This window comes from Cucurbita maxima, unplaced genomic scaffold, assembly GCF_002738345.1.
Source record: "Cucurbita maxima cultivar Rimu unplaced genomic scaffold, Cmax_1.0 Cma_Scf00021, whole genome shotgun sequence".
Taxonomy (NCBI): Eukaryota; Viridiplantae; Streptophyta; class Magnoliopsida; order Cucurbitales; family Cucurbitaceae; genus Cucurbita; species Cucurbita maxima.
The window spans coordinates 2845149-2866941 of record NW_019272037.1 but is presented as its reverse complement, the minus strand read 5'-3'; the positions used below and the strand labels follow the sequence as shown (position 1 = coordinate 2866941).

At 37.3% G+C, this 21793-nt stretch overlaps 7 protein-coding genes and 1 long non-coding RNA gene across 9 annotated transcripts; 6 read left to right on the top strand and 2 right to left on the bottom strand.

Annotated features, from left to right (window-relative positions):
* Positions 1-2679: 2679 nt before the first annotated feature.
* Positions 2680-3596, bottom strand: LOC111495035. The gene has a single exon (XM_023144897.1). It carries the CDS (start codon positions 3446-3448, stop codon positions 2954-2956), a length of 495 nt encoding a protein of 164 aa, XP_023000665.1. The 5' UTR covers positions 3449-3596; the 3' UTR covers positions 2680-2953.
* A 274-nt stretch (positions 3597-3870) lies between these two features.
* Positions 3871-6793, top strand: LOC111495033. The gene is made up of 4 exons (XM_023144895.1): positions 3871-4424; positions 4854-4934; positions 6238-6377; positions 6497-6793. The coding sequence occupies exons 1-4, from the start codon at positions 4119-4121 to the stop codon at positions 6744-6746; spliced, it is 777 nt and encodes a 258-aa protein (XP_023000663.1). The 5' UTR covers positions 3871-4118; the 3' UTR covers positions 6747-6793.
* Positions 6741-8868, bottom strand: LOC111495031 (spermidine synthase 1-like). The gene is made up of 9 exons (XM_023144893.1): positions 8695-8868; positions 8525-8601; positions 8306-8428; positions 8095-8199; positions 7797-7869; positions 7630-7701; positions 7285-7483; positions 7066-7195; positions 6741-6976 (listed from the first exon to the last, which is right to left on the bottom strand). The coding sequence occupies exons 1-9, from the start codon at positions 8825-8827 to the stop codon at positions 6911-6913; spliced, it is 978 nt and encodes a 325-aa protein (XP_023000661.1). The 5' UTR covers positions 8828-8868; the 3' UTR covers positions 6741-6910.
* LOC111495038 lies at positions 7066-7903 on the top strand. The gene is made up of 2 exons (XR_002720265.1): positions 7066-7524; positions 7598-7903. It is a non-coding gene; the product is annotated as an uncharacterized LOC111495038 (long non-coding RNA).
* Positions 8869-11835: 2967 nt separating the features above from the next.
* LOC111495027 (U-box domain-containing protein 19-like) lies at positions 11836-14161 on the top strand. Its single transcript, XM_023144890.1, has one exon. The coding sequence runs from the start codon at positions 11929-11931 to the stop codon at positions 13972-13974; it is 2046 nt and encodes a 681-aa protein (XP_023000658.1). The 5' UTR covers positions 11836-11928; the 3' UTR covers positions 13975-14161.
* A 202-nt stretch (positions 14162-14363) lies between these two features.
* Positions 14364-16768, top strand: LOC111495037 (protein DELETION OF SUV3 SUPPRESSOR 1(I)-like). Of its 2 annotated transcripts, none has more exons than XM_023144898.1 (3): positions 14364-14552; positions 15176-15283; positions 16381-16768. In XM_023144898.1, the coding sequence occupies exons 2-3, from the start codon at positions 15193-15195 to the stop codon at positions 16509-16511; spliced, it is 222 nt and encodes a 73-aa protein (XP_023000666.1). In that variant the 5' UTR covers positions 14364-14552; positions 15176-15192; the 3' UTR covers positions 16512-16768. The 2 variants fall into 2 exon arrangements, with proteins under 2 accessions (XP_023000666.1, XP_023000667.1); XM_023144899.1 differs by having other exon boundaries at positions 14412-14552; positions 15180-15283.
* A 1427-nt stretch (positions 16769-18195) lies between these two features.
* Positions 18196-19676, top strand: LOC111495034 (bidirectional sugar transporter SWEET5-like). The gene is made up of 6 exons (XM_023144896.1): positions 18196-18331; positions 18425-18461; positions 18550-18766; positions 18850-19011; positions 19095-19214; positions 19288-19676. Exons 1-6 carry the CDS (start codon positions 18289-18291, stop codon positions 19420-19422), a joined length of 714 nt encoding a protein of 237 aa, XP_023000664.1. The 5' UTR covers positions 18196-18288; the 3' UTR covers positions 19423-19676.
* A 322-nt stretch (positions 19677-19998) lies between these two features.
* LOC111495032 lies at positions 19999-21663 on the top strand. Its single transcript, XM_023144894.1, has 6 exons — positions 19999-20400; positions 20526-20771; positions 20840-20921; positions 21041-21255; positions 21354-21496; positions 21549-21663. The coding sequence occupies exons 1-5, from the start codon at positions 20150-20152 to the stop codon at positions 21472-21474; spliced, it is 915 nt and encodes a 304-aa protein (XP_023000662.1). The 5' UTR covers positions 19999-20149; the 3' UTR covers positions 21475-21496; positions 21549-21663.
* Positions 21664-21793: the final 130 nt, after the last annotated feature.

Genomic DNA, 21793 nt, shown 5'->3' with positions numbered 1-21793 from the left:
TATAAACCCATGACCTTCCACTAAATTAACGAATGTGGGACTCACTCCCAATAATCCTCAACCGCCATGGTAAGATGCAAACCTTCCCTTTTCCTCATTTGATTGGGAGAAAAGAACCATTTTACTTCAAAAATCAATATTGGGTCAAGTGGGTAAGACATGGATCTTCGAACAAGACCTGTTTTAAACCAAATCCAAAGTGCGTAGATTCTGGGATGTCTGTATAAAGCTATTTCGTTCTTGCTGGTTTGATGTCTGATGTAATGATTCTGTTTCGTTAATTGGGGAAGGAGGAGGAACATGCTTATTTCTTCATGTTTTTCTTGTTCATGTTGTCCTTTTCTCATTGTCTAACAAGTTCAAAGAGGGGCTATATTATCTTCTGCTGTATAATGAAGATTGAATTCTGGTTTAGATGTTAATAGACAAGGGGATCTAGTTTGTTGTAAAGCTTTCTTTATGTGTGTTCTGTGGATGCAATGGTAGCTATAGTTGCATAATACAGCCCCTTGATTATCACGTTTTTTGTTTACAATAATGTTAGATCTCTGTGGCATTCTTGTTTTTAAGGTTGTCTAAATAGTTTGCTTCATTTGGTTGATGCAAATGTTCTGTTTCTTGTGGAGAATATGAAGCTGTAGTTTTACTTGACTGACAAGAGAAGCGAATTCAATGGTCTCAAATGCTAAATCCAGGATGATGTGAGATGATAGATGATGGTCTCAGTGAATCCGTTTTATTTGGTATGCACGGCAAGTACTTCTGCTTCATCTTGTTCTTGAACGGGAGATATGTTTGGCCCTTTATTACATTGCCTTTTTTATCTTTACGGTATGCGACATCAAGTCACATCATCTTCTCTTTGATAATAAGGCAAAAAAAGGTTTTAATGCACCTAGGGTGTCTAAGTAGTGTCTCTCCCTATGTGATAGAGGGCGAACGAAGGATAGTATGCTTGTGTTGGAAGCGAGCAAGCGGGTAAATGAATCACCAAGCAAACAGGCCATTTGATAATTATGAGTGTCTCTTCATCTTCATAGTTGAGATGCTTCGAGCTTCTGGGTCTCGAAAACCGGAATGGAATCTCGTGACCCAAGTGTAGGGCGAATTTGCTAGCACGTCCCGGTAATATCTTACTCGTTTCTTGTCACTCTCGCACAACAGCTTGCTTTACTCCTCTTTCTCCTTATTCATCAAATAAAAGATTCCTTACGAAGCTTTTCTCCCATTTGAACGAGTTCTGTTCTCTTTTCTCATTCCCCTAAACCTCTATTACCTTCAAAGTAGCTCTTGCTCCAATGGGTAGGCCTGGTGCTGAGAAGTTTATTGCAGGTTTCAAGTAATTTTTCCTTTTCTTGAGACCTTTAGCTTGTATGATAGATATTTATGCATATGGATGGATGATCCAAATGTTGATGATCTGTGAGCAAACTAGACCTCACATAGTGTGGCTATCACTACTGATTCTCATTTCTATGAGCTACAAGTTCTTCCATGGTTTTAAAACTCCTTTCTACTTGCAGATCTGGCTGTGTATGCTCAACCATTGTCATTTTACTTGTTCAAGCTCAAAACCTGACACAAATGTTACTGACAATCCGGAGGTGCATCCTGGTTGGTTGGTTGGTGCCGGCTAGCTAATAGGGCGAGCAACGTAATAGGGTCAGAAAGATACGAGTTTATGTCATGTCTTAGTGTTTTCTCGTGTAATATCCTAGTCCACCGCTAACAAACATTATTCTTTTTGGGCTTTCTCTTAAGGTTTTAATTTGTTTACCGAGGAGAGGGTTTAGCTCTATTATGACCAGTGCATTGCATCATCCCATGTGACTGACTCTAATACCATTTGTAACCACTCAATATCACAGCTAGTAGATATTGTCTTTTTTGGGCAACGTGTGATCTCACAACTCACAGTTTGGAGGTTTGAATCTTTCTTGAACTTTAAGGCATATTAAAAAAACGCCCCTAATCTTTTAAGTATTTCATTCTTGATCAACTTTGATTTTGTTTGAAAATAATCCTAATATGAAAATGAAGATAGGAAATGGTACGATAATGATGCGTATAATAACGATACAATGACACATGTTTAAGTTTTAAGTACGTTCTTAGAAAAGACATGTAACTCAATTGATTCTTCAATCCTTCAAATGATTTTGACCGTGTTAAGGATATTTAGTAATAAATTATAGTTTACCATATATATCATATTTGATATTTTATTATAAGGCAAATATTTCTTACCATATTTATCTTTCTATTTATTGTTATTTCCATATGTTAGTAATTTATTGGATTAGATAACTTTCCTACCATTTACGTATGGTGGATTAATCAAACATTTTTAGACGGGAAAAAATTGTTAAACAAACGACCCAATGAAATTCAAGATAAATAGAAGCAATATCGTTAGAGAATTCCTTCTTACTCTTCCGTGCATGTAGCTCGATTGCACATGATCATGCCTATTAACGAACACAACTCGAATGAAGTTTGGTTGGAAGATATGTTGAGTTGAGTTATTAAGGTAGTAATTTAAACTAATATTTTTTGAAAATTTTAAATTATATTTATATATTTTCTAGAGTTTATGATATTATCACAAAATAATTAAAAAATATTTAATATCATCCATATATCACGATAATAATAATTTTATTGTAAACAGCTTTAGTATCACGAAAATATTAGTTTATATGAATAAATCTCTACTTGAAATTTTGAATATACAATTTAATCGGAAAAAATAAAAATTATGTCTATAAGAATATGAACACCAATCATTTTGCTACACGTCACCCCCACAATATAATAAACTATCTTATTTAACACGCGTACCGACGCCATTGGTGCCTCCTATCGCAAACGGTCAACTTCCAGCTCATCAACTGAAAAAGATACGTTAAATCCCCAGCGCAGAACGGAAACCGCCCATTCAATCCCCAGCATCCTAACTAGCCACCGCCGCGCCCGACGACTTCGCCGACGCCGGTACGGCGGAAAACCGGTCGGAGAAGTTTTGAAACCCACCACTGTATTCATCCCCTTCGAAATTCACATCACCGTTATGTCCCTCGTCGAAATTCAAAGCGTAACTGATGGGATCATATTGGAATTTCCCAAGCTTCACGGCGGCAGGCCGGTTCCGATTGAACCGGCGAATGAAGGTCTTCCATCTCGGACCAGCGACGATCTCGGACCATTCACGAAGCTTCTTGAGGGATCTGATTCCTCCACTCCACCAATGATCCTCGCCGTCGAACTTCGTCGATTTCGCTTTCGCCTTCGCCCGTTCCCACCAAGAAAGTTCGTCGGAAGCCGACCGGCTTTGTCCAAAGCAAGGGAAGCAAAAACAACTATAGCGTCTAGACGCCAAAAGAGCATCGGCGCCGTCGATTTCTCCGATTGATTCTATTTCTTTGAAACCACCGTCACGGTCCCCCATAGCTGTAGATAGAGATATAGGGTTTCAGAGGCGGATAACGCTCTCCGTATATAGAGCCAACGGTTTCAGAGACCGGAGACTTCCGGTAAAGTGGTAGGGCCCACCGTTTGTTAGCCGGTAGTTCTATTATCCAAAAGATACAGAGCCGTGACAGGGAGAGAGAGCATTAAGAGTAATTATAATGCGAAAAAATGGAAAACGGAGACTTTTTTAAAGCCGTTGTGGGAGGTGAAGGGTTATGATCCTGTACTTCGCGAACAGACTGATATAGTACAAACAGGGTGGGGCCCGAGATTAGCTGGCATCCGAATGATCAAGGGTGTGGGTCCCACTTACGGAATCAAATCTCGCTGGCGCTTCTATCCACTGCCTACTACTGGCATTAACTAATATTCACTTTTTTATATATAATAAAAATGGACGGTTTTTTTTTTAATAACTTTTTTTGGACGAAAAGTGGACGGCTTCTACATGACTCACCTAATACGGAAGTTTGGGCTCCCTAGAAAGCCCAGTTCAATATTCAAAAGCCCAAAAGCTTCCGAAAAAGCCCAAAAGGATGAATGGAAAAAAGTCCGGCGAACGGCTTCCGTTCCCTTCCCCTCAGCTCTAGTTAGAAGTGGCATTCTATCAAACTTGGGCGGCGGCTGTGATTGTTGGAGACCGAACCATGCCTGGACCTGGACCGCACATGCTCTACGCCATGGGCTCAGGCATGGCTCTGATGAGTCTCAGCGACGGTAGATTCAGTCCCCATCATACCCTCATTTACACCATCAACGCCTTCTTCGGCCCCGACATTGGCTCCTTCTCCGAATGGCTATCCTCTGTTCTCGGTTTCTCAGGATCTTCAGTTCCCGACGCCATCCATCACCCTGTCTTTTACATCCTCATTCTGGGTCTTCCTCTTTGCCTCTTCTACGCCTGGCTCTCCTCCTTTCTACTCCGCAAGGGCCTTCTCGATTCCGTCTTTGGGGTGAGTCATTTCACTCGATCAGTTCGTCCTTTCGTCGATTGGGGAGGTTTTGAAATTCTGTTTTCGATTTTTGGATCATTGTAGTGAATCTGCAGAATTTGTGTGGAAAATCTAATTAGGTCTCTCGTTTTTTTACATAATCTCACTTGTTCTTATGGCTTGATTTTGTTATGATTGATTCCATTTTGTTTTTCTTTATTGTAAGATGATTCTCAAGTTATGCTCGCATGGATTGATTGCAAGTATGATGATGAATTTTTGTAGAACTCTGTCTTTCTTTTAGTAGCAAATGCGTTAGTCAATTGATATGTTTATGAGTTTTCTGCATCTCGTGAAAAGAAATGGAAAAATTTTGTCAATCCTTTATAAGATTGTGTTGAAATATTTAAGCTTAACCTTCATCTTGTTCATTTTGCTCTAATGATGCAGGTACCTCTTAATAAAATGCAATGCTTGTTGTTAATCTCTGCTGGTTCTTTTTCACACTTCTTTCTTGACCATTTGTTTGAGGTAAGCTTTACATCAAGAATTTTGAATTGCCCCATTACCAACCTTTCTGCCTCCATAAGTTCTTGAATCATTTTTAAAAGAAATATTCTTGCTTGATATAATATAATAATGCTGCTAAATGAAGCATCTCCTCTGGTAAAGCACCTTTTATGAATAGATGTGATGTGACGTGGGTTAAAATAGAAGTTTTCTTATTATCTAGGAGGGTGCAAAGAGAAAATACATCTCGTTATTACTATCTTGTTAATGAAGCTTGAGATCTTTGTTGTATTAACAAGTTAGTTGATAAACGTTCTCTGTTGAGATGATAAGTACAATTGATATATCTTGTCTTTGATCAATTAGTTCATCTGTTCAGCTTTCTTTAAGTTGTATTGTGAGGTCCCACATCGGTTGGAGAGGGGAAACAAAGCATTCCTTATAAGAGTGTGGAAATTTCTCCCTAGTGAACGCGTTTTAAAGTGTTGAGGGGTAGCCCGAAAGGGAAAGCCTTAAAGAGGACAATATCTACTAGCAGTGGGCTTGGGCTGTTACAAATAGTATCAGAGCCAGACATCTGGCAATGTGCCAATGAGGATGATGGCCCCCAAATGGGGGTGGATTATGAGGTCTCATATTGGTTGGAGAGGGGAATGAAACATTTCTTATAAGCGTGTGGAAACCTCTCTCTACTGGACACGTTTTAAAACCTTGAGGGGAAGCTTGGAATGGAAAATCCAAAGAGGACAATATCTGCTAGCAGTGGGCTTGGGCTGTTACAAATGGTATCAGAGCTAAACACCTGGCGGTGTGCCAACGAGGATGCTGGCCCCTAGGGGGTGGGGGGAGGGGGATTATGAGGTCCCACATCGGTTGGAGAGGAGAATGAAACATTTCTTATAAGCGTGTGGAAACCTCTCTCTACTGGACACGTTTTAAAACCTTGAGTGGAAGCTTGAAAGGGAAAGTCCAAATAGGACAATATCTGCTAGCAGTGGGCTTGGGCTGTTACAAATGGTATCAGAGCCAGACACCTGCCGGTGTGCTAGCGAGGACGCTAGGTCCCCTAGGGGGTGGATTGTGGGGTCCCACATTGTTTAGAGAGGGGAACAAACCATTCTTTATAAGTGCGTGGAAATACTAAACGTGTTTTAAAATCTTGAGGGGAAGCCCGAAAGTGAAAACCCAAAGAAGACAACATCGGCTAGCGGTGTGGTTGAGCTGTTACATGTATCATATCAAGTGGGATTGTTCTTGCCTATTTTGTGCTATGTGATTAAACAAGATGGGTTGTACTATTATATCTGTATCGTCAAATTTGCAGGAAAATGGGCATTCATCGATGTACACTTGGATATTGAGCACTGGTTGGTGGGAGAACCGAGCACCAATCAACCCAGATGCTGTTATGGTGGTTGGGTTCTTGTGCACTTGCTTAATTGGCGGCTTTGTTTACATTAACAGGTTCGTGGATACCAAATATATTCATTCTATTCATTTATTTCGTGTGTCATTAGAGTTTTCTTTAATCTTTAGCATGCCCTCAAAATATACCATTCAATTCATGCTTCTTTACGACACAGAGTGAAGTCCGCGAAGTCGATTCCTAAACAATCGTATCAATCGGTTAAGCTTATTATAGTAGTAGCTACACTATATTCCATGTGGTGCGCAAGCCAGATATACTGGGCTAACCCTCGTCGACCAGCTGCTGGCGAAGAAGCTGACCTCGGAGTTCTAGTGTTTCTGTTTGTCTATTTTTTTCTACCTCATTATCTTTGTATAAAGTCTATGCAACCAAAAGATCTTGAAATCAGACATCTCCCATTGTGATAGAACGATACATTCATTTATATTAGAATTGACAACAATTTCCTTCATCCTACAGTTGAGTAAAGCACTGAATTTGCTACACTTCAGTATAGGCTGTATAGGACTTCTCTTATTGATAGAATGCAACACGCTTGCATGTTCTTATACCTATAGCTCCGAGTTTCTCATGCATACGTAGAACCCATCTTCGACTTAGCGAACGTAGGAAGACAAAATGCAGCAGTATGGATCTAAACAGCAAAACATAGGCAGTTAGTTAGAACTTAGAAGTGACATGAATAGCATAGGCTTATGAACAAATATGAACCAAAGAAACCACCTCTGAGTTGTAGAACTTGGGGGGTCCATTTGCAACACCAAATTTTTCTGGGTCCAACTGGTTCACTGGGTGTTTGAAGTCGACGACCGAAGGACCGTTGGTCGAACAGAGTATGAAGCCTATTGACCCACTGAGTTTGGAAAGGAACCATCAGAAAACTACAGATTGTGCAGAAGCATAAAATTAAAGAATTATTGGCTTTGGTTTTGGTTGGTTTGCCTAGGATATGAAGGAACAGAGGTCCAAGCGTAGTTTACAGAGCCCTTGAAGATGTTACGACAGCGAGTTATGGTGTCTTCCATGGTGAAATTCTTGATCCACACGCTGTCTGCTTGAGCCGACAGTACTCCACCTGGCTTCAGAGCCTTTGCGATCGACTTAAGGAAGCCTTCATCCGAAAGCTCGGTTGCATAAGCTCCTGATATCCACATTCAACTATGGCTTCAGCTTCTCTTTAAGGTAAAAATTATGATATTCATTATCAAAGATTTGTTTGCTGCCATGTTTGTTAACTTTAGTTTTTTGTTCGCAGTTCTTGTGAAGAATGAGTGAAAAATCACATACCCATCCCCCGAAATGCATCAATTATGATAGAATCATAGGTGCCTGGAGGAACAGACTTGATGAAGGCCACACCTGAAATAACAACAACGTTTACGACAGTTAGACAACTTTACGAAACACAAACCCGACAACACTCCTCGAACAACATGTAGTTTTCTGTTTCCTACCATTGCCTATGTGTACATTCACACGAGGATCCACGTACCCGATAGCAATGTCCGGGAAAAACTCCTTGTAAACCTGAAGGTAAAACACTCATAATTTCATCCATGCATGTTCTTGTCTCATAATTGTGTTAAACCTAATGCCATTTGTTAGCCGCAAAGCTGGAAACAGCAACGACTTACCGATCGAGCAAAGAAAGCTCCAAAAAGTGAAGGTTGAATGATAGATCATGTGAGATCTCTTATTTTTACTAAAAATTTGTTTCGGCTAATAAATTAAAACTCAAAACCATACACTCACGTTTATCACCATTTCGTCAAGCTCACAAATGTCAATTTGTTCAACGGAAGCATGTCGAGATATTTCTCGAAGAATTCCTCCATCCCCGCCCCCAATCAACAAAACCTATAAAGTAACGATTAGCCAGTAGAATTCGACTCAAATCTAGTTAACCGTTATTTATATATATATATATATATATAAAGAAGGAAAAAAAAAAAAAAAAAAAAACCTTTTTGGGATTGGGAATAGAACAGAGTGGGAGATGAGTGAGCATTTCTTGATAAGAACACTCATCCTTCTCTGTTAGCTGAAGGCAGCCATCCAATATAGCAATCTTCCCATATGTTTGTGACTCAAATTTAATAAAAAAAATAAAATAAATTAGTAAAAATTAGTCAATAATAACAATAAATTCAAGAAAATTATATATATATATATATATAAAAACCTGAAAAACAAAAAAATCTTGATACTGGGATTTGCCTTGGAATATGACCTTCTCTTGCTTATACACATGTGCCTCCCCTATTTATTTAATCACATCATTAAAATAATCGTTAATAACGAATTAAAAGTAACCTAAGGAACGTTCGCGAGATGACTTTTAATGTATATTACCAGGAAATTCTTCATCAATATTGACGTAGCAATCTGGAAAAGTTGGCACAAAAGAGGCACCATTTTGAACTATTGTGATGGGTCGAGTATGGTCGGTGACGATGGTAGGGGCATCGAGGTTTTGAAAGGCCATTTTATGAAGGGTTTTTAAGTGTTGAGTGATGGATTTGATGCAATGGGTGCATTTTATAGTGAAGTTGAAAAAGTTTGGGGGAAGAAATGGAAGGATCTTAAAAGGTTTAAATTTTGAATGCATGAAATAAGAGTGGTGGATTTAGAGTATGTGATTTTCCCTTGCCTCGTACTGCTCGCTGCCATAACAACATCATGAAATCGACAAAAGGCTTATTTTGTGTTATGTTCTAGGTGAATTGTATGGATTCATTACTTGATTCTTTTACCTTATTTTCAGTTCAACGAATGCTCCCTTTTTTTTCTTTTTTATTTAATCTATACCCTAAACCCTAAATCAATATCTTATTTTTAAACCATCACTATAATTTTCTTACCCAATATCTACCTCTCACAAGTGTAAATAGATATCAAAATATTATTACGAATCAGAAATAGAATAGATACCAACTAATACGTTCAATTCGTCATCTGTCTCTCTATCCCGCGATTCGGAATAAACGGATTCATTGGACTTGCGTTGTAAAAACTAATATTCTTATTATAAACAATAATTAATTTATTAAAAATTAATTTAATATATAAATCTATTAAATAGATTCTAAATAATTAGAAAGACAAAATAAAAAAAGAAAAAATAATAAATAAACTATGTTGGGTAACTTTTTTCCAAAAATGAACCGCTCTTTGAATCGCTGAAGAATGAATGATCTTATAATGCCCTTTATTTAAATTTGATTTCATTATAAACTAACTAAATCTTGAAAATAAAATAAAATATACCACTAATCAAATCTATGAATATATAACATATATTCCCTAACTAATATATTTTTCAAATATTTAATGCTTACGAATATTATATATTCTATAACTAATTCATCATATTTTCTATAAAAAAAATTGAACAAAAAAGTCGTCAATGGTATCTCGACGGAAAACGAACTAAAAATTGGCCGAGAGAACTAAAAATTTGAACATCACCAAATTAAGGTTTTGATTTTAAGTTCACCTATATAGTAATAAATTTCAATTTTTCTAAATTATTTTTAGTTATTCTATTCTCGATTCAAATGTTTGAGAGATTATTATAAATTTATTGGAGTATTAATATTTTATAGAATCTCAAATTAATATATGGGATCCACTAAATAACATACCAAATAAATGGATATAAAAATAAACATTAAATCAATACAAACAAATATATATATATATAATATTTTGTTATCCATAAAAAAAAATTCCTACAAAATAAATAAATTATTTAAAAAATTCTAGATTCCTTAGAAATATGAATTTACAATATAGTTTTATTATTATTTATTTATTTTTAGGAAAATTATGTCGTTATCAAATTAATGCTGCCAAATTCAGCGGCTACGTCCTATTACTTGAATATCTTGTCTCATTAATAATAATAATATATTAATTTATTGATAATGATAACGTCATTCATATGAAGCCACATAATATGAATCTATTAAACAAAAAAGATTTGAAATTTGGAACATGAGAATATTAAAAAATAAATAAAATAAAATAAAATAAAAATATGAGAAATAATGAATAAATGCAACGAGGTAGCTAGCTGTCCTTTGACAAATTAAGGAACCTACAAATTGAAATTGATTAATCATTTGAATACTAACTATTACCCCAAGCTTTTAATATATGCTTTTATGATTAAATTATGAATAATTAAGCACTTAAAGCCACGTATGATTTAATATATCCCAACTCATTACCTGCCGACACCTCCCTCTTCTTTCTTTTCACATTATTTGGTTTTATATTTAATAATATAAAAACACTAATTTAATAAAAATATCTATGTTTTTTTTTAATCTAAAAAAACCCCTTAAATTTTTTAAAAAATAAAAAATATCATTTTCCAAGATAATATTATAAATTTTTTAAAAAATTCACAATATTAGTTAGTTAGTATCGTGTTTAAAAATAGAGTTATACAATAGTATTAATATCCTTCATCTTTATAAAAAAATTATACATAAATTTAAAGATGTTTTTTTTTTAATTTAAAAAATAAATTTAAAGGCATTTTTTTTAAAGTTTATAATTTTTTTTAAGTATTAATAAAATTTCTAAAAATTTACCGATATTTTTTAAAATTTTAATGTTTAAAGTAAAAAAAAGTATATTTTATGAATTTAGTTTAAAATTTCAATACTCACGAGTATATATTAATCCATATTTGTTTCTGTATACTTTCATTATTTAATTAGTTTTGTTTATTAAAAAAATAAAAAATTAACTTTTAAATCTGAAAAAATATTGATAAATTATTGAATATATATATATATATATATATATATATCAAAATAATAATTATTAATTTGATTGAAATATATGATTTTTTTTTTAACAGATTAATTATTGAGTTATATTCCTTTCGAAATTACAAAAATATTAGTCTTTTTAAATGATTTTTTTTTTTTTAAAGAATATTAGAAAAATGAAAAATTCTGGAAAGTTCAAATACGAAATGGAAATGTAAGCTTATTTCCCTTCAGGAAAGGTAGCTTTAAATTCTCTCATGACAATTATAATATCATACAATATTTTGAGGATAACCTTAAATAAAATAAAATAAAATAAAATAAAAACCCCTTAGACTATTATTAGTATTATTTTCTTTAATATTTAAATTATGTTGTTAAATTTAGATTTTTTTTAATTTTCGGAAGATAAGATTTCAATTGAGGTCAGCTAAACACGCGTCCAGCCACGAGTCGGATCTGACGTTGCGTAGACCAAGCTGACAAATACCTTTGCCGCAAGTAACATGTCGCTATTCCATTGGTCCACGTTTCTAGGTCGGTTTGTGGAGCCCACAGTTATCCGTACCTGATTAAAAACCCGAACCCGAAACCGAGCAGGATCCAGGAAGCTACACATGCCCAACAAAAACCCTCCACGTGTACATATTTTTCGCAGCAAATCAAACCCACCCCCGTCCTTTTCCTTTCAGTTGAAACTTGAAAAATCCCCACTCCATGATTCTCCCTCTTTTAAATTTCGTACCTCTTCTCCAGAATTTTCTGTTACAAAACAAAGATTTTTCATTTTTTGAATTCTTCAATGTTTCAAAATTCCAAAAGCTCCGATCGTCGGATTCTGACTTTCCCGGCGGTTCATCCATGCGAAGCAATTTCTCCGGCGACCCTTTTGGCCTCGTTGATCGATCTCTGCCGTCAAATATGCAATCACCAACTGAAAACATTCGTGACACAAAAACGAAACGCTCGAGAAACGATTCGACAAATCGGAATCTTATTGATATTCTTCGAGGAGCTTCGCGATGTGTCTGACGTTCTTCCGGATTCTGTTGTGCTCTGTTTTTCAGAGCTTCATCTCACGTTTCAAAAAATCTTGTTCTTGTTTGAAGATTGCTCGCGTTCGAATGCGAAGATTTGGATGTTAATGAAATCTCAATTCGTTGCCACTCAGTTTTGGGTTCTGATTCGGGCGCTCGCTACGGCTCTGGACGTACTGCCATTGAATCGGATTGATACTAGCGATGAAGTGAAGGAATTGGTTGAACTAGTTGTGAAACAAGCACGAATTTCGAAATTTGGACTGGATAAAGATGATGAACTGACGATGAAGCGACTTCAATCCATTTTGCTGCAGTTTGAAAAAGGGATTGAACCGGATTTGACCGCCATTAAACGGGTTCTTAGCTACCTCGAAATTCGAAGATGGAGTGATTGTAATAAAGAGATAAAGTTCTTGGAGGAGGAGATTGATTTTCAATATTCGGATTTGAAAGAACGAGACGTTCACATTCTGAGCAGTTTGATGGGTTTTATGAGCTACAGCAGATTAACTCTGTTCGAAGCTCTGGATTTTTGGGACAAAAATCAAACGGATATTAAATGCAATCCCGAGACTCTCAGTTGTTTAAACCCACAAGATTTTCGATGCCCAATTTCTCTTGAGCTCATGATTGATCCTGTTACTGTATCTACTGGACAGACATACGATCGAGCTTCGATTCAGAAATGGCTTTCCGCCGGGAATTTGCTCTGCCCCAAAACAGGGGAGAGGCTCACGAGCTCCGAACTTGTTCCGAATACGAGTCTCAAGAAGTTAATCCATCAATTTTGTGTCGACAATGGGATTTCTTTGGCTAAATTCAACGCCAGATCTCATGATATAACTCGAACTATAATTCCGGGGAGTCCGGCTGCTGCAGAAGCGATGAAATTCTCATCGGAGTATCTTCTCCGGCGACTGGTTTTTGGAACGAGTAAGGAGAAGAACAAAGCGGCATATGAGATTCGTTTGTTGGCGAAATCGAACATTTTCAATCGGTCTTGTTTGATTAAAGCGGGTATAATTCCACCATTGGTGAATCTTCTTTCGTCTTTGGACAAATCCACGCAGGAAAACGCCATTGCTGCCGTGTTGAAGCTTTCCAAGCATTCGACTGGGAAGATTTTAGTGGTGGAAAATGGAGGATTGGCGCCTATTCTCTCTGTTTTAAAATCTGGGTTTTGTTTGGAATCTCGTCAATTAGCAGCCGCGACATTGTTCTACCTCTCGTCGGTGAAGGAGTACCGGAAATTGATCGGCGAAATGCCGGACGCCATTACAGGGCTAATCGAGCTCATTAAGGAAGGAACAACATGTGGGAAAAAAAACGCAGTGGTTGCCATTTTCGGACTCTTACTGTATCCGAAAAACAACAAAACCGTTCTTAATTCCGGCGTCGTTCCGATTCTACTCGACATAATCGCCACCTCCGTCAATGACGAGTTGATTTCCGATTCACTTGCAGTAATAGCAGCGTTGGCGGAGAGTTCAGAAGGAAGCACTACGATTCTTCACGCCTCGGCTCTGACTCTGCTAATAAGAACTCTAAATTCCGCAACTTCGTCACCTGGAAAAGAGTACTGCGTTTCGGCGCTGCGTTCTCTGTGCAACCACGGCGGCGAGGAGGTGGTGGCGACGCTGGCCGGAGATCGGTCCATTGCGGGGTCGCTTTATTCTATTGTAACGGAGGGAAGTGCGGCGGCGGGGAAGAAGGCTCGATCGCTGTTGAAGATTCTGCACAAGTTTAGGGAAAACGATGTGGGTGTGAACTCGGCGGTGGATCAAGAGCGCTCTGTTCGTGTTTGGTGATTAGCTTACAAAATTTGAATGTTGGTTAATTTTTGGTATTGTGGAGGTTAGTTTTGTAATTGAGCTCGATTTTTAGAAGAGCTCGTTTGGTCTTATTTGTGTAGAAAATACAAAATAGTGTGATATACTTGTATATAAAACCATACTTTATATTCAGAAATATATACTTTTATAAGATTCCAATTAATATTAATGTTGATTTTTAAATGTTATATAATTTATATTAATAATGTGATTGTATTGGAGTTGAGTATATATATCTTTTTTTTATATATATATATATATAATTTAAAAAATGAACAAACTTACCTTCAACCCAATCCCAAAAAAAAAAAAAAAAAAAAAAAAAAAAAAAGAGAGAGAATATCTCCGAGTAATTTAAAAGAAGAGAAAAATTAAAAGCAAGTGAAAATCCTCAGATTCGAACACAAGATCTCTGGGTCGTGACCTGATAATTAGGGCGAAAATTTCATATTTGGAAACAATAAAATTTCTCAGTTGGTTCATCTTGTTCACTCTCTCTCGAGTCTTCCCCTAGCTTTTCGTTTCTCTCTTCTCCACGTCCTTATTGAACAAAGGTAATCTTTCTTCTGTACTGTTCATCTCTAAAATCTAAATCGATTTGCATTCTTGTAATTCTAGGAATCTTGTTTAGGTCTGTAATTTTCTCTGGAGTTCTCAGTAATTTGACTCGCACTCACATATTTCGATTCGGATGTACTGATTCGATGTGTTTGCTATTTCCATCTTTTTGTCCCATTTATGAACGAAGAAGTATTCTATTCACTATGCAATACTTCGTGATTTTTGTTCATCTTTGATTTTAATGTTGACTCTTTTCGAGGCATTTTGTTTATTCTCTTATGACGTTGATACATGTTTTTTGTGAGGTTCTGCAAAATATTTTACCCAACCCGACCCTCGCAGATATATATTTTTTTTTTTGTACTATTGGTTTCTTGTGTGATTGGGCATCTTAGATTGGAAAAGTTAGGGTTTCACTAGATTGTACTTTGTTATTTAATTCTAAATTCAATTATAAATTCCTCATTTATAATGAGGCATCTTATTACATTTCCATCTCGCCGTAAATCAAATTAATCCTCATGCGGAGCATAATTTTGTTTCTGGTTTGTAATTTTTTTTTTTTACTTATTAATGTGTGATCATTGCTGATTTTTGTTGAATAATACATCCGTAGGCAGTTCAAACTTTGTGATGGCAACTGAAACCAAAACCGCGACTGAGGAAGTTAAGATTGACCTCTTCGAAGATGATGATGAGTTCGAAGAGTTTGAGATTAATGAAGGTACAGCTTGAAATCCTCTCCTTATTTATGGCTGGCCGATGTGCAATTACTTGTTTGATGTTCCAGCCAAAAGAATGGGAATACAATAAGGGTTTGCGTAGTCCTGTTACCGACTTGCCAACAACTGATAACTACTATAGGAATAATAGCATTCTCTAATTTGGATCAGCACACCCTAAATATTTCTTGTTCATCTATAACCACTATTTTATATCATTTCCATCTGATACAATTAGAATCGTAATGAGCTGGAGTTGTAATACTATACAATTACACTAATAATAATGATCAATAAAAAGAACTTTTAGTAAGAGAGAAAAAAAGGTCAAGAGTTACATGCCTTTTGGCTTTAGAGGAATATCCTTTCCATGTCCGAGGTTAACGTTCTTCTGTTAGGATTCGGGAAGTCCATGGGAAGCCTTTATCTGCATTAAAATTTTTCTGGTATTTGGGATGATACACACAAATTGAGAAGTTCTTATTTATTACTGTGTGCTCAAGAATACTAGGAGTGTTAGTTGTATATTAGAAAATTGAAGGGATGATCTTGGTGGGATGGTTGGCAAAATCCTTTTGCAGTTCAACCATTTTTGAATTTCTGTAAATCAACTGGTGGATGTGCATTGACCTTGATCTGCCTTCTAGGGAAGAAGTAGAAGTTTTTGTTAAGTAGGTTCCCACTTCTGCAGGTGGGAGTGAAGAAGTATGCTCTGCTGCTTCATTTGAATCCTCCCATGAGCAATGCAACAGTGCTTTGAGGAAGGAGATTAGAGTCCTGTGGTTTTCTGTTGATATGTTTACACTCTAGCTGATATCTTGTCCCTTTGGTCAGAATCTGAATTTTTTTACGTCTTGAGCTCTCGAAGTGAGTATTAGCACGCTAACATGAATGGATTATTTCCCTAGCATCTTTGCCATTTGAAGATGAACTTGTTAGAGAGAGATAGTGGGGGGCACATGTTTTCTTTTTATTGTTTCTGGCAGTTAGTTTATGAGTGATCATAAGTATGGGAGAACGCCATGACACTCTATGATATCTGTATAGTTGTTCTTTGTGTTTGATAGACATTTTTGATGAATGATCATATGAACTGCAGAATGGGAAGTCAAAGAAGAAGGGAAGGAAATTACACAGCAGTGGGAAGATGACTGGGATGATGATGATGTCAATGACGATTTCTCCTTGCAGCTTCGGAGAGAATTGGAGAGCAATACCGAGAAGAAATGAGAAGATTTTTTTGTTGTCTTGCATGTTTCTTATCTTTTAAGATCTTATGTTAACTAGGTCTTTTGACCCCAAGGTGGGATTGCGTCGTCTTCTATCCTTCTTGTAAGTCATGGTATTATGAACATACTTAGAAGCCTAAAACACTGTTACCTTTTCAGCACCGAAGAAAACAGTGTGTTCTTTTGTCGCTGTTGTTGTTGTTGTCACGGACCATGAATCCATCGAGATTATCAACATTGTGTTGGAGTCTTTTCAAATAGATGTCCCAAACGCTGTTGGAATGTCAAAAATGTCTAAAGAAATTTGAAAGAGTTAGCAGTTGTTGGAATGTTGACAAATTGCCCGACTAGTCACTAGAGTAGGAGGAAATTGGGTGAATACAAAAAATGATATCCCTCCATTTCTTACCGAGTTAGTGTAAATTTCAGTCTTCATTTGCATACCCTCATAGTCTTAAACTTTTATATTCATCTCTTGCAACAACACAATTCATGTCAGGTTCTCCTATGTAAATCGTTTTGTGCCTTTCGATTATATATAATCCTTTAGAAACTCTTTTGAAAGGGTAATTTATAAATGGACATGATTATTAGTTTGTGTCATTTCCATGGCTGAAATAAGAGCCGCACATGCATTCTCGTGAAGACCCTTTCCGAGATTTCAGTCGCATGAAAAAAAAAAAAAATCCTATCTTTCCCCCTTCGTCTTCTTCTTAGGCCCTCCTCGTTCCCAAATTCTGTACAGTAATCATTTCCAAGCCACTTACAGACGGCGGCGCTGATCTTCAACTTCCTCCCGGCCACCTCTCCTCATGTCTGCCGAAACCAAGGCAATTTTTGGAAGAGCAGCCGAAGTTCTGCAAATGGGGCAAATGGGTGTCTTCAAAAGCCAAGAATCAATGCAACGGACATGGAAGGTATGGCTGCAATTCGGCAGCAATCTGCATGTCTCCCCCAATTTGAAACTCTCCAAACAAACCACACATTCCAAAACACTCTGTTTTCCCCTCTTTTGAGTCATAACAAGCTTCTCCAAATCTAAATCATTACCATTATTACTTCTCCCAACCCCTTCTCCTCCTCCTCTCAAAGCCATTCCCACAGTACACACCACCAACACACCCATCCCCACCGCCAGCAGAACCGCCGACACCACAATCTCCATAACCATGCTACCAAAATTTTCAAACCAACCAAGCTTTCTCTCTTGGTTTTGTCTTCTTTTTTGTTTCCTATTGTTGACCAAAAAGGTGTGGGGTGAAAAATAACTGTACATGAAATCCACCATGTGAGATGTACTGTACATGAAATCCACCATGTGAGATGTACTGTACATGAAATCCACCATGTGAGATGTGTAGCTGAAAAAACTTAGTCTTGAATCAATCATAATTACTCACTCGCTTAAATTTTCTTTGAAAAAATTCTAAAATTAGAAACTAAATATCAATCTAATCCCTTAAAATCCAAACCGTTACAAAAAACTAAATATAATCTAATCCATAAATTCCCATTTAAAATCGTTAGGATAACAAAAAAACTGACTTAGTCTCGAGTCAACATAATCCCTTACTCATCATATACTTGAGAATAGCTCATAACCTATTCAAATTCAACACCTGGCCTTCTTCACAGTTCATATATACTCCCACAAACACCAAGCAGTTCCTCAAACAAAAACCCACAAAATAAAAGAGAAATCCCATCACATCTTCTCTTCCTTGTTCATGTGATCCGAAACTGGTAACTAAACACTTGTTTCTTTGTTTTTCGTCACAATGGTGAGTACAGCGACAGCAAGAACTGTCATTGGCATTATAGGTAACAACTCTATTCAAAATTCATCAATCCCCATATGACATTAATATAGCACCAACTTGATCTCTTTGTTTATTATTTATTTATTCTCTTCAGGAAATGTCATATCTTTTGGGTTATTTATGTCACCAATGTAAGCTTCTAATCTCTCTCTTGTTCTTCGTTGCATAAAAATTACTACTTTTTCATGCTATGTCTTGATATCAACCGAAACCTTGCAGCCCCACTTTCACTCAGATTGTGAAGCGCAAGGCCGTGGAAGATTTCAAGCCCGACCCTTACTTGGCCACAATCCTCAACTGCGCCATGTGGGTGTTCTATGGAATGCCCTTCGTTCATCCCGACAGCATCCTCGTCGTTACAATTAACGGCATCGGTTTCGTCATCGAGTTCGCCTACGTCTCCATCTTCTTTATTTACTCTCCATGGATCAAGAGAGTAAGTCGGGACAGATTTCTTATTGTTTCTCTTTTCTTCCATCTTTTAAATTCGAACTAATTTGTTTTTTTGAAAACTTTTAGAGGAAGATGTTGATCATTCTTCTGATCGAATCCATCTTCTTTGCCGCTGTCGTCCTGATTACGCTTCTAATTTTCCACACCACCATAAGTAGAAGTTACTTTGTTGGTATTTTATGCATTATCTTCAACATTGGAATGTATACTTCTCCATTGACCGTCATGGTACCTCTCCGTTCATCGTCGTTTGTTATATTACAACGAACATCTTAATTATGCGTTCGATTTGATTGCGTGTTTTGTTTCAGCGACTTGTGATCAAAACGAAGAGTGTTAAGTACATGCCATTTACTCTCTCTCTTGCGAACTTCTGTAATGGTATCGTATGGGCCATTTATGCTCTTCTCAAGTTCGATCCGAACGTCTTGGTAAGCCTCGAACCTGTCGACATGGTATCAATCAAGACGTTGGTATTATGAACTTTTTTGTTTCTTTTTGCAGATTCCAAACAGTTTGGGAGCTCTTTCTGGGTTGATCCAGTTGATTCTGTATGCAACTTATTACAGAACAACAAATTGGGACAATGAGGACACGTCGAGCACGAGGAGGGCTGAGGTTCAAATGTCAGATGTCTAGTTTTGGAGGTCGTAGAAGTCAGAGATTCAAATGACTAGATTTGTAGTTTGGGAGGTGGATAGATTTTTGGGCATCGACATATCGTCTGCAGACTACCTACTTCCTTTCTGGAGCTTGGTTGAAGGCTCAGCTAAATAACTTGGTGTTTGAATCTAATTCATTGCATTCATTCTTTTTGTTGCTGTGTACTTCAAATTCTTTCCCACATTCTTTATTGGATATTCAATTCGGCTTCAACTTCAATTTTGCTCTATGGTCTTTTGCATTTGATACATGGTTGTAGCTTCATTTATATTATGTAGGACATGACCCCTATAGTGACTCGAGTGTCGGGGGTGGAAGTGACCTCATAGTGACTCGGGTGCATAGTGACTCGGGTGTCGGGGGTGGAAGTGACCTCATAGTGACTCGGGTGCATAGTGACTCGGGTGTCGGGGGTGGAAGTGACCTCATAGTGACTCGGGTGTCAGGGAGTGGGAGTGAATATGACTCATGTGAAATGCTATAAATTTGTTAATTTGAAAAAATATCTTAGCAGCCAACGGTTCTTAAAAAGGGAGGATTTTTGTGGTTAATTTATTTAATTTGTAAGGATTTTTATGTTCCTAATGCAGTGGAATTGACCATTGATCTTCTGATTTCTAAAAATTTAACGAAAATGAAAGGCTGAGAATGAACGAACCTCCATCGAAGATTTTCGACCAACAAGCCGTCGCCGCCGGCTAAAATGTACGCATCGTCCTCCGTTTCGATTGCAGCCCTTACCTGCCCACGCTTGCTTCAGCCTCCATTGAAGCCTGTCGCGTGCTCTGAATCTTCTTTCAACCGCCGCCATCTGATTACCACTCTGGTCTCTGTCTCTGTCTCTACCTCTTCTTTCATCGATTTCTCTCTGCCCTGTTCTTCTGATTTTGTTGCTGTTCCTATTGCTGAAGCTCGTGGTCTGTTCCAGATGCCCCCTGTTCGTCTCGTCAATCGGTAACTTCACTAACCCAGATTTTTTCTTCGTTTTATTTCGCATTTGGAGGACGATAAAGGGGTTTTAATCATCCAATTTTGTTTCTAATGATAATTCGTTTGAACATTTTAATGGGTTTGAGAAGGTACTTTTTGGTGAGGGCCGGGGAGTCAGAATTCGATAGTTTTGGTATAATTAACACAAACCCAGTTGCAAAAACATCAGTTGATAGCGGATTGTGTAAGGAAGGGAAGAAACAAACTGTTAAAGCGGCTTTCAAATTGAAAGAAATGGGGGCTTGTGACAATGGCTGCTGGATTTGGCCCTCTATTACGCAGAGAGCTTATCAAGCAGCTGAGATTATTGCATCAGTTAATGGTGTGAATCGAAGGTATTCATCTTTGTCTTGAATGTTCAAGTTCTTGCCGCCATGGAATCAGATGTTTTTGTTGGTTTCAGTTATATAGTTCCAGAATATAGTTTTCTTGATGCCCGTGGGCTTGGAGCTTATGAAGGCAAGAGATTGGAGTCTGTTTCAGAAGTATGGTTTCTTTCAATCTTGTGCTAAGAGTTCATACTTCATATGATTCTATTTGAAGTTTCTGTCCAGAGACAGTGAATTGTTTTATTGTTCTTATGAATTGTGTTTGAAAACAACAGGTATATGCTTCAGATACTATCTCTTCACGGATCAAACCTCCTCCAATTGATGATGGAACCCCAAACGAGAGCGTATCCGATGTGTTCGTTCGTGTAACGCAACTGATGTCGATTCTCGAAACGCAATACTCTGGTGATACTATCATCATTGTGTCGCCAGATTCTGATAATTTGACAGTTCTTCAAGCTGGTTTAATCGGCCTTGACTTGCGAAGGTAGCTGCACATCTGAAATGTTGCTCTCATAAGCATCATCTTGTCATTGTGTTATTTGAATCATTGACAAGTTAAGCTTCTTTTGTTCTTGAATTCAGGCACCATGATCTGTCCTTCGCGCCTGGGGAGGTTCGCTTTGTTGATATAAGTAGTATCCCTTCCTATAAGCAACCAGCTTCGGCTGTTTATAAATGTTTGAACCTTCCTAATTGTAACTGACATAGCTTTCTTGTATATATTACATCCCCTCTGATTCTGATGAAATGCAGTTGTTCATTGTCACCTTCTTGAAATTTCTCTTAAATGTTTATTTTTACACACTTCCGGGCCTAATGTGACATATGGGTTACATCCCGTATGAAACTTAAGAGTATACTGCTTTTACGAATAGCTTTTAATGCTGCATCTCTTCCAAGACCAGAGCCATTACAACATTGGGTTACGTGCCAGCCAGAAGAATAGCCTCAAAAGGGGTGGTCACGAGGCAGTGTATCATCAAGGGTGCTGGACCTTGAAGGAGAATGAATTGTGAGATCTC

What these genes read in the sequence shown, in the direction of transcription:
- LOC111495035 (XM_023144897.1), bottom strand. Translation starts at nt 3,448, where the DNA reads ATGGGGGACCGTGACGGTGGTTTCAAAGAAATAGAATCAATCGGAGAA.
- LOC111495033 (XM_023144895.1), top strand. Translation starts at nt 4,119, where the DNA reads ATGCCTGGACCTGGACCGCACATGCTCTACGCCATGGGCTCAGGCATG. An exon ending in TTCTCGATTCCGTCTTTGGG is followed by an intron (nt 4,425 to 4,853) that starts GTGAGTCATTTC and finishes CTAATGATGCAG; the next exon opens with GTACCTCTTAATAAAATGCA. An exon ending in TTCTTGACCATTTGTTTGAG is followed by an intron (nt 4,935 to 6,237) that starts GTAAGCTTTACA and finishes TCAAATTTGCAG; the next exon opens with GAAAATGGGCATTCATCGAT.
- LOC111495031 (XM_023144893.1), bottom strand. Translation starts at nt 8,827, where the DNA reads ATGGCCTTTCAAAACCTCGATGCCCCTACCATCGTCACCGACCATACT. An exon ending in CTATTCCCAATCCCAAAAAG is followed by an intron (nt 8,200 to 8,305) that starts GTTTTTTTTTTT and finishes GTTACTTTATAG; the next exon opens with GTTTTGTTGATTGGGGGCGG. An exon ending in TCTGTTCCTTCATATCCTAG is followed by an intron (nt 7,196 to 7,284) that starts GCAAACCAACCA and finishes TTCCAAACTCAG; the next exon opens with TGGGTCAATAGGCTTCATAC.
- LOC111495027 (XM_023144890.1), top strand. Translation starts at nt 11,929, where the DNA reads ATGTTTCAAAATTCCAAAAGCTCCGATCGTCGGATTCTGACTTTCCCG.
- LOC111495037 (XM_023144898.1), top strand. Translation starts at nt 15,193, where the DNA reads ATGGCAACTGAAACCAAAACCGCGACTGAGGAAGTTAAGATTGACCTC. An exon ending in AGAGTTTGAGATTAATGAAG is followed by an intron (nt 15,284 to 16,380) that starts GTACAGCTTGAA and finishes TATGAACTGCAG; the next exon opens with AATGGGAAGTCAAAGAAGAA.
- LOC111495034 (XM_023144896.1), top strand. Translation starts at nt 18,289, where the DNA reads ATGGTGAGTACAGCGACAGCAAGAACTGTCATTGGCATTATAG. An exon ending in GGGTTATTTATGTCACCAAT is followed by an intron (nt 18,462 to 18,549) that starts GTAAGCTTCTAA and finishes GAAACCTTGCAG; the next exon opens with CCCCACTTTCACTCAGATTG. An exon ending in ACTCTCCATGGATCAAGAGA is followed by an intron (nt 18,767 to 18,849) that starts GTAAGTCGGGAC and finishes GAAAACTTTTAG; the next exon opens with AGGAAGATGTTGATCATTCT.
- LOC111495032 (XM_023144894.1), top strand. Translation starts at nt 20,150, where the DNA reads ATGTACGCATCGTCCTCCGTTTCGATTGCAGCCCTTACCTGCCCACGC. An exon ending in GTTAATGGTGTGAATCGAAG is followed by an intron (nt 20,772 to 20,839) that starts GTATTCATCTTT and finishes TGTTGGTTTCAG; the next exon opens with TTATATAGTTCCAGAATATA. An exon ending in GATTGGAGTCTGTTTCAGAA is followed by an intron (nt 20,922 to 21,040) that starts GTATGGTTTCTT and finishes TGAAAACAACAG; the next exon opens with GTATATGCTTCAGATACTAT.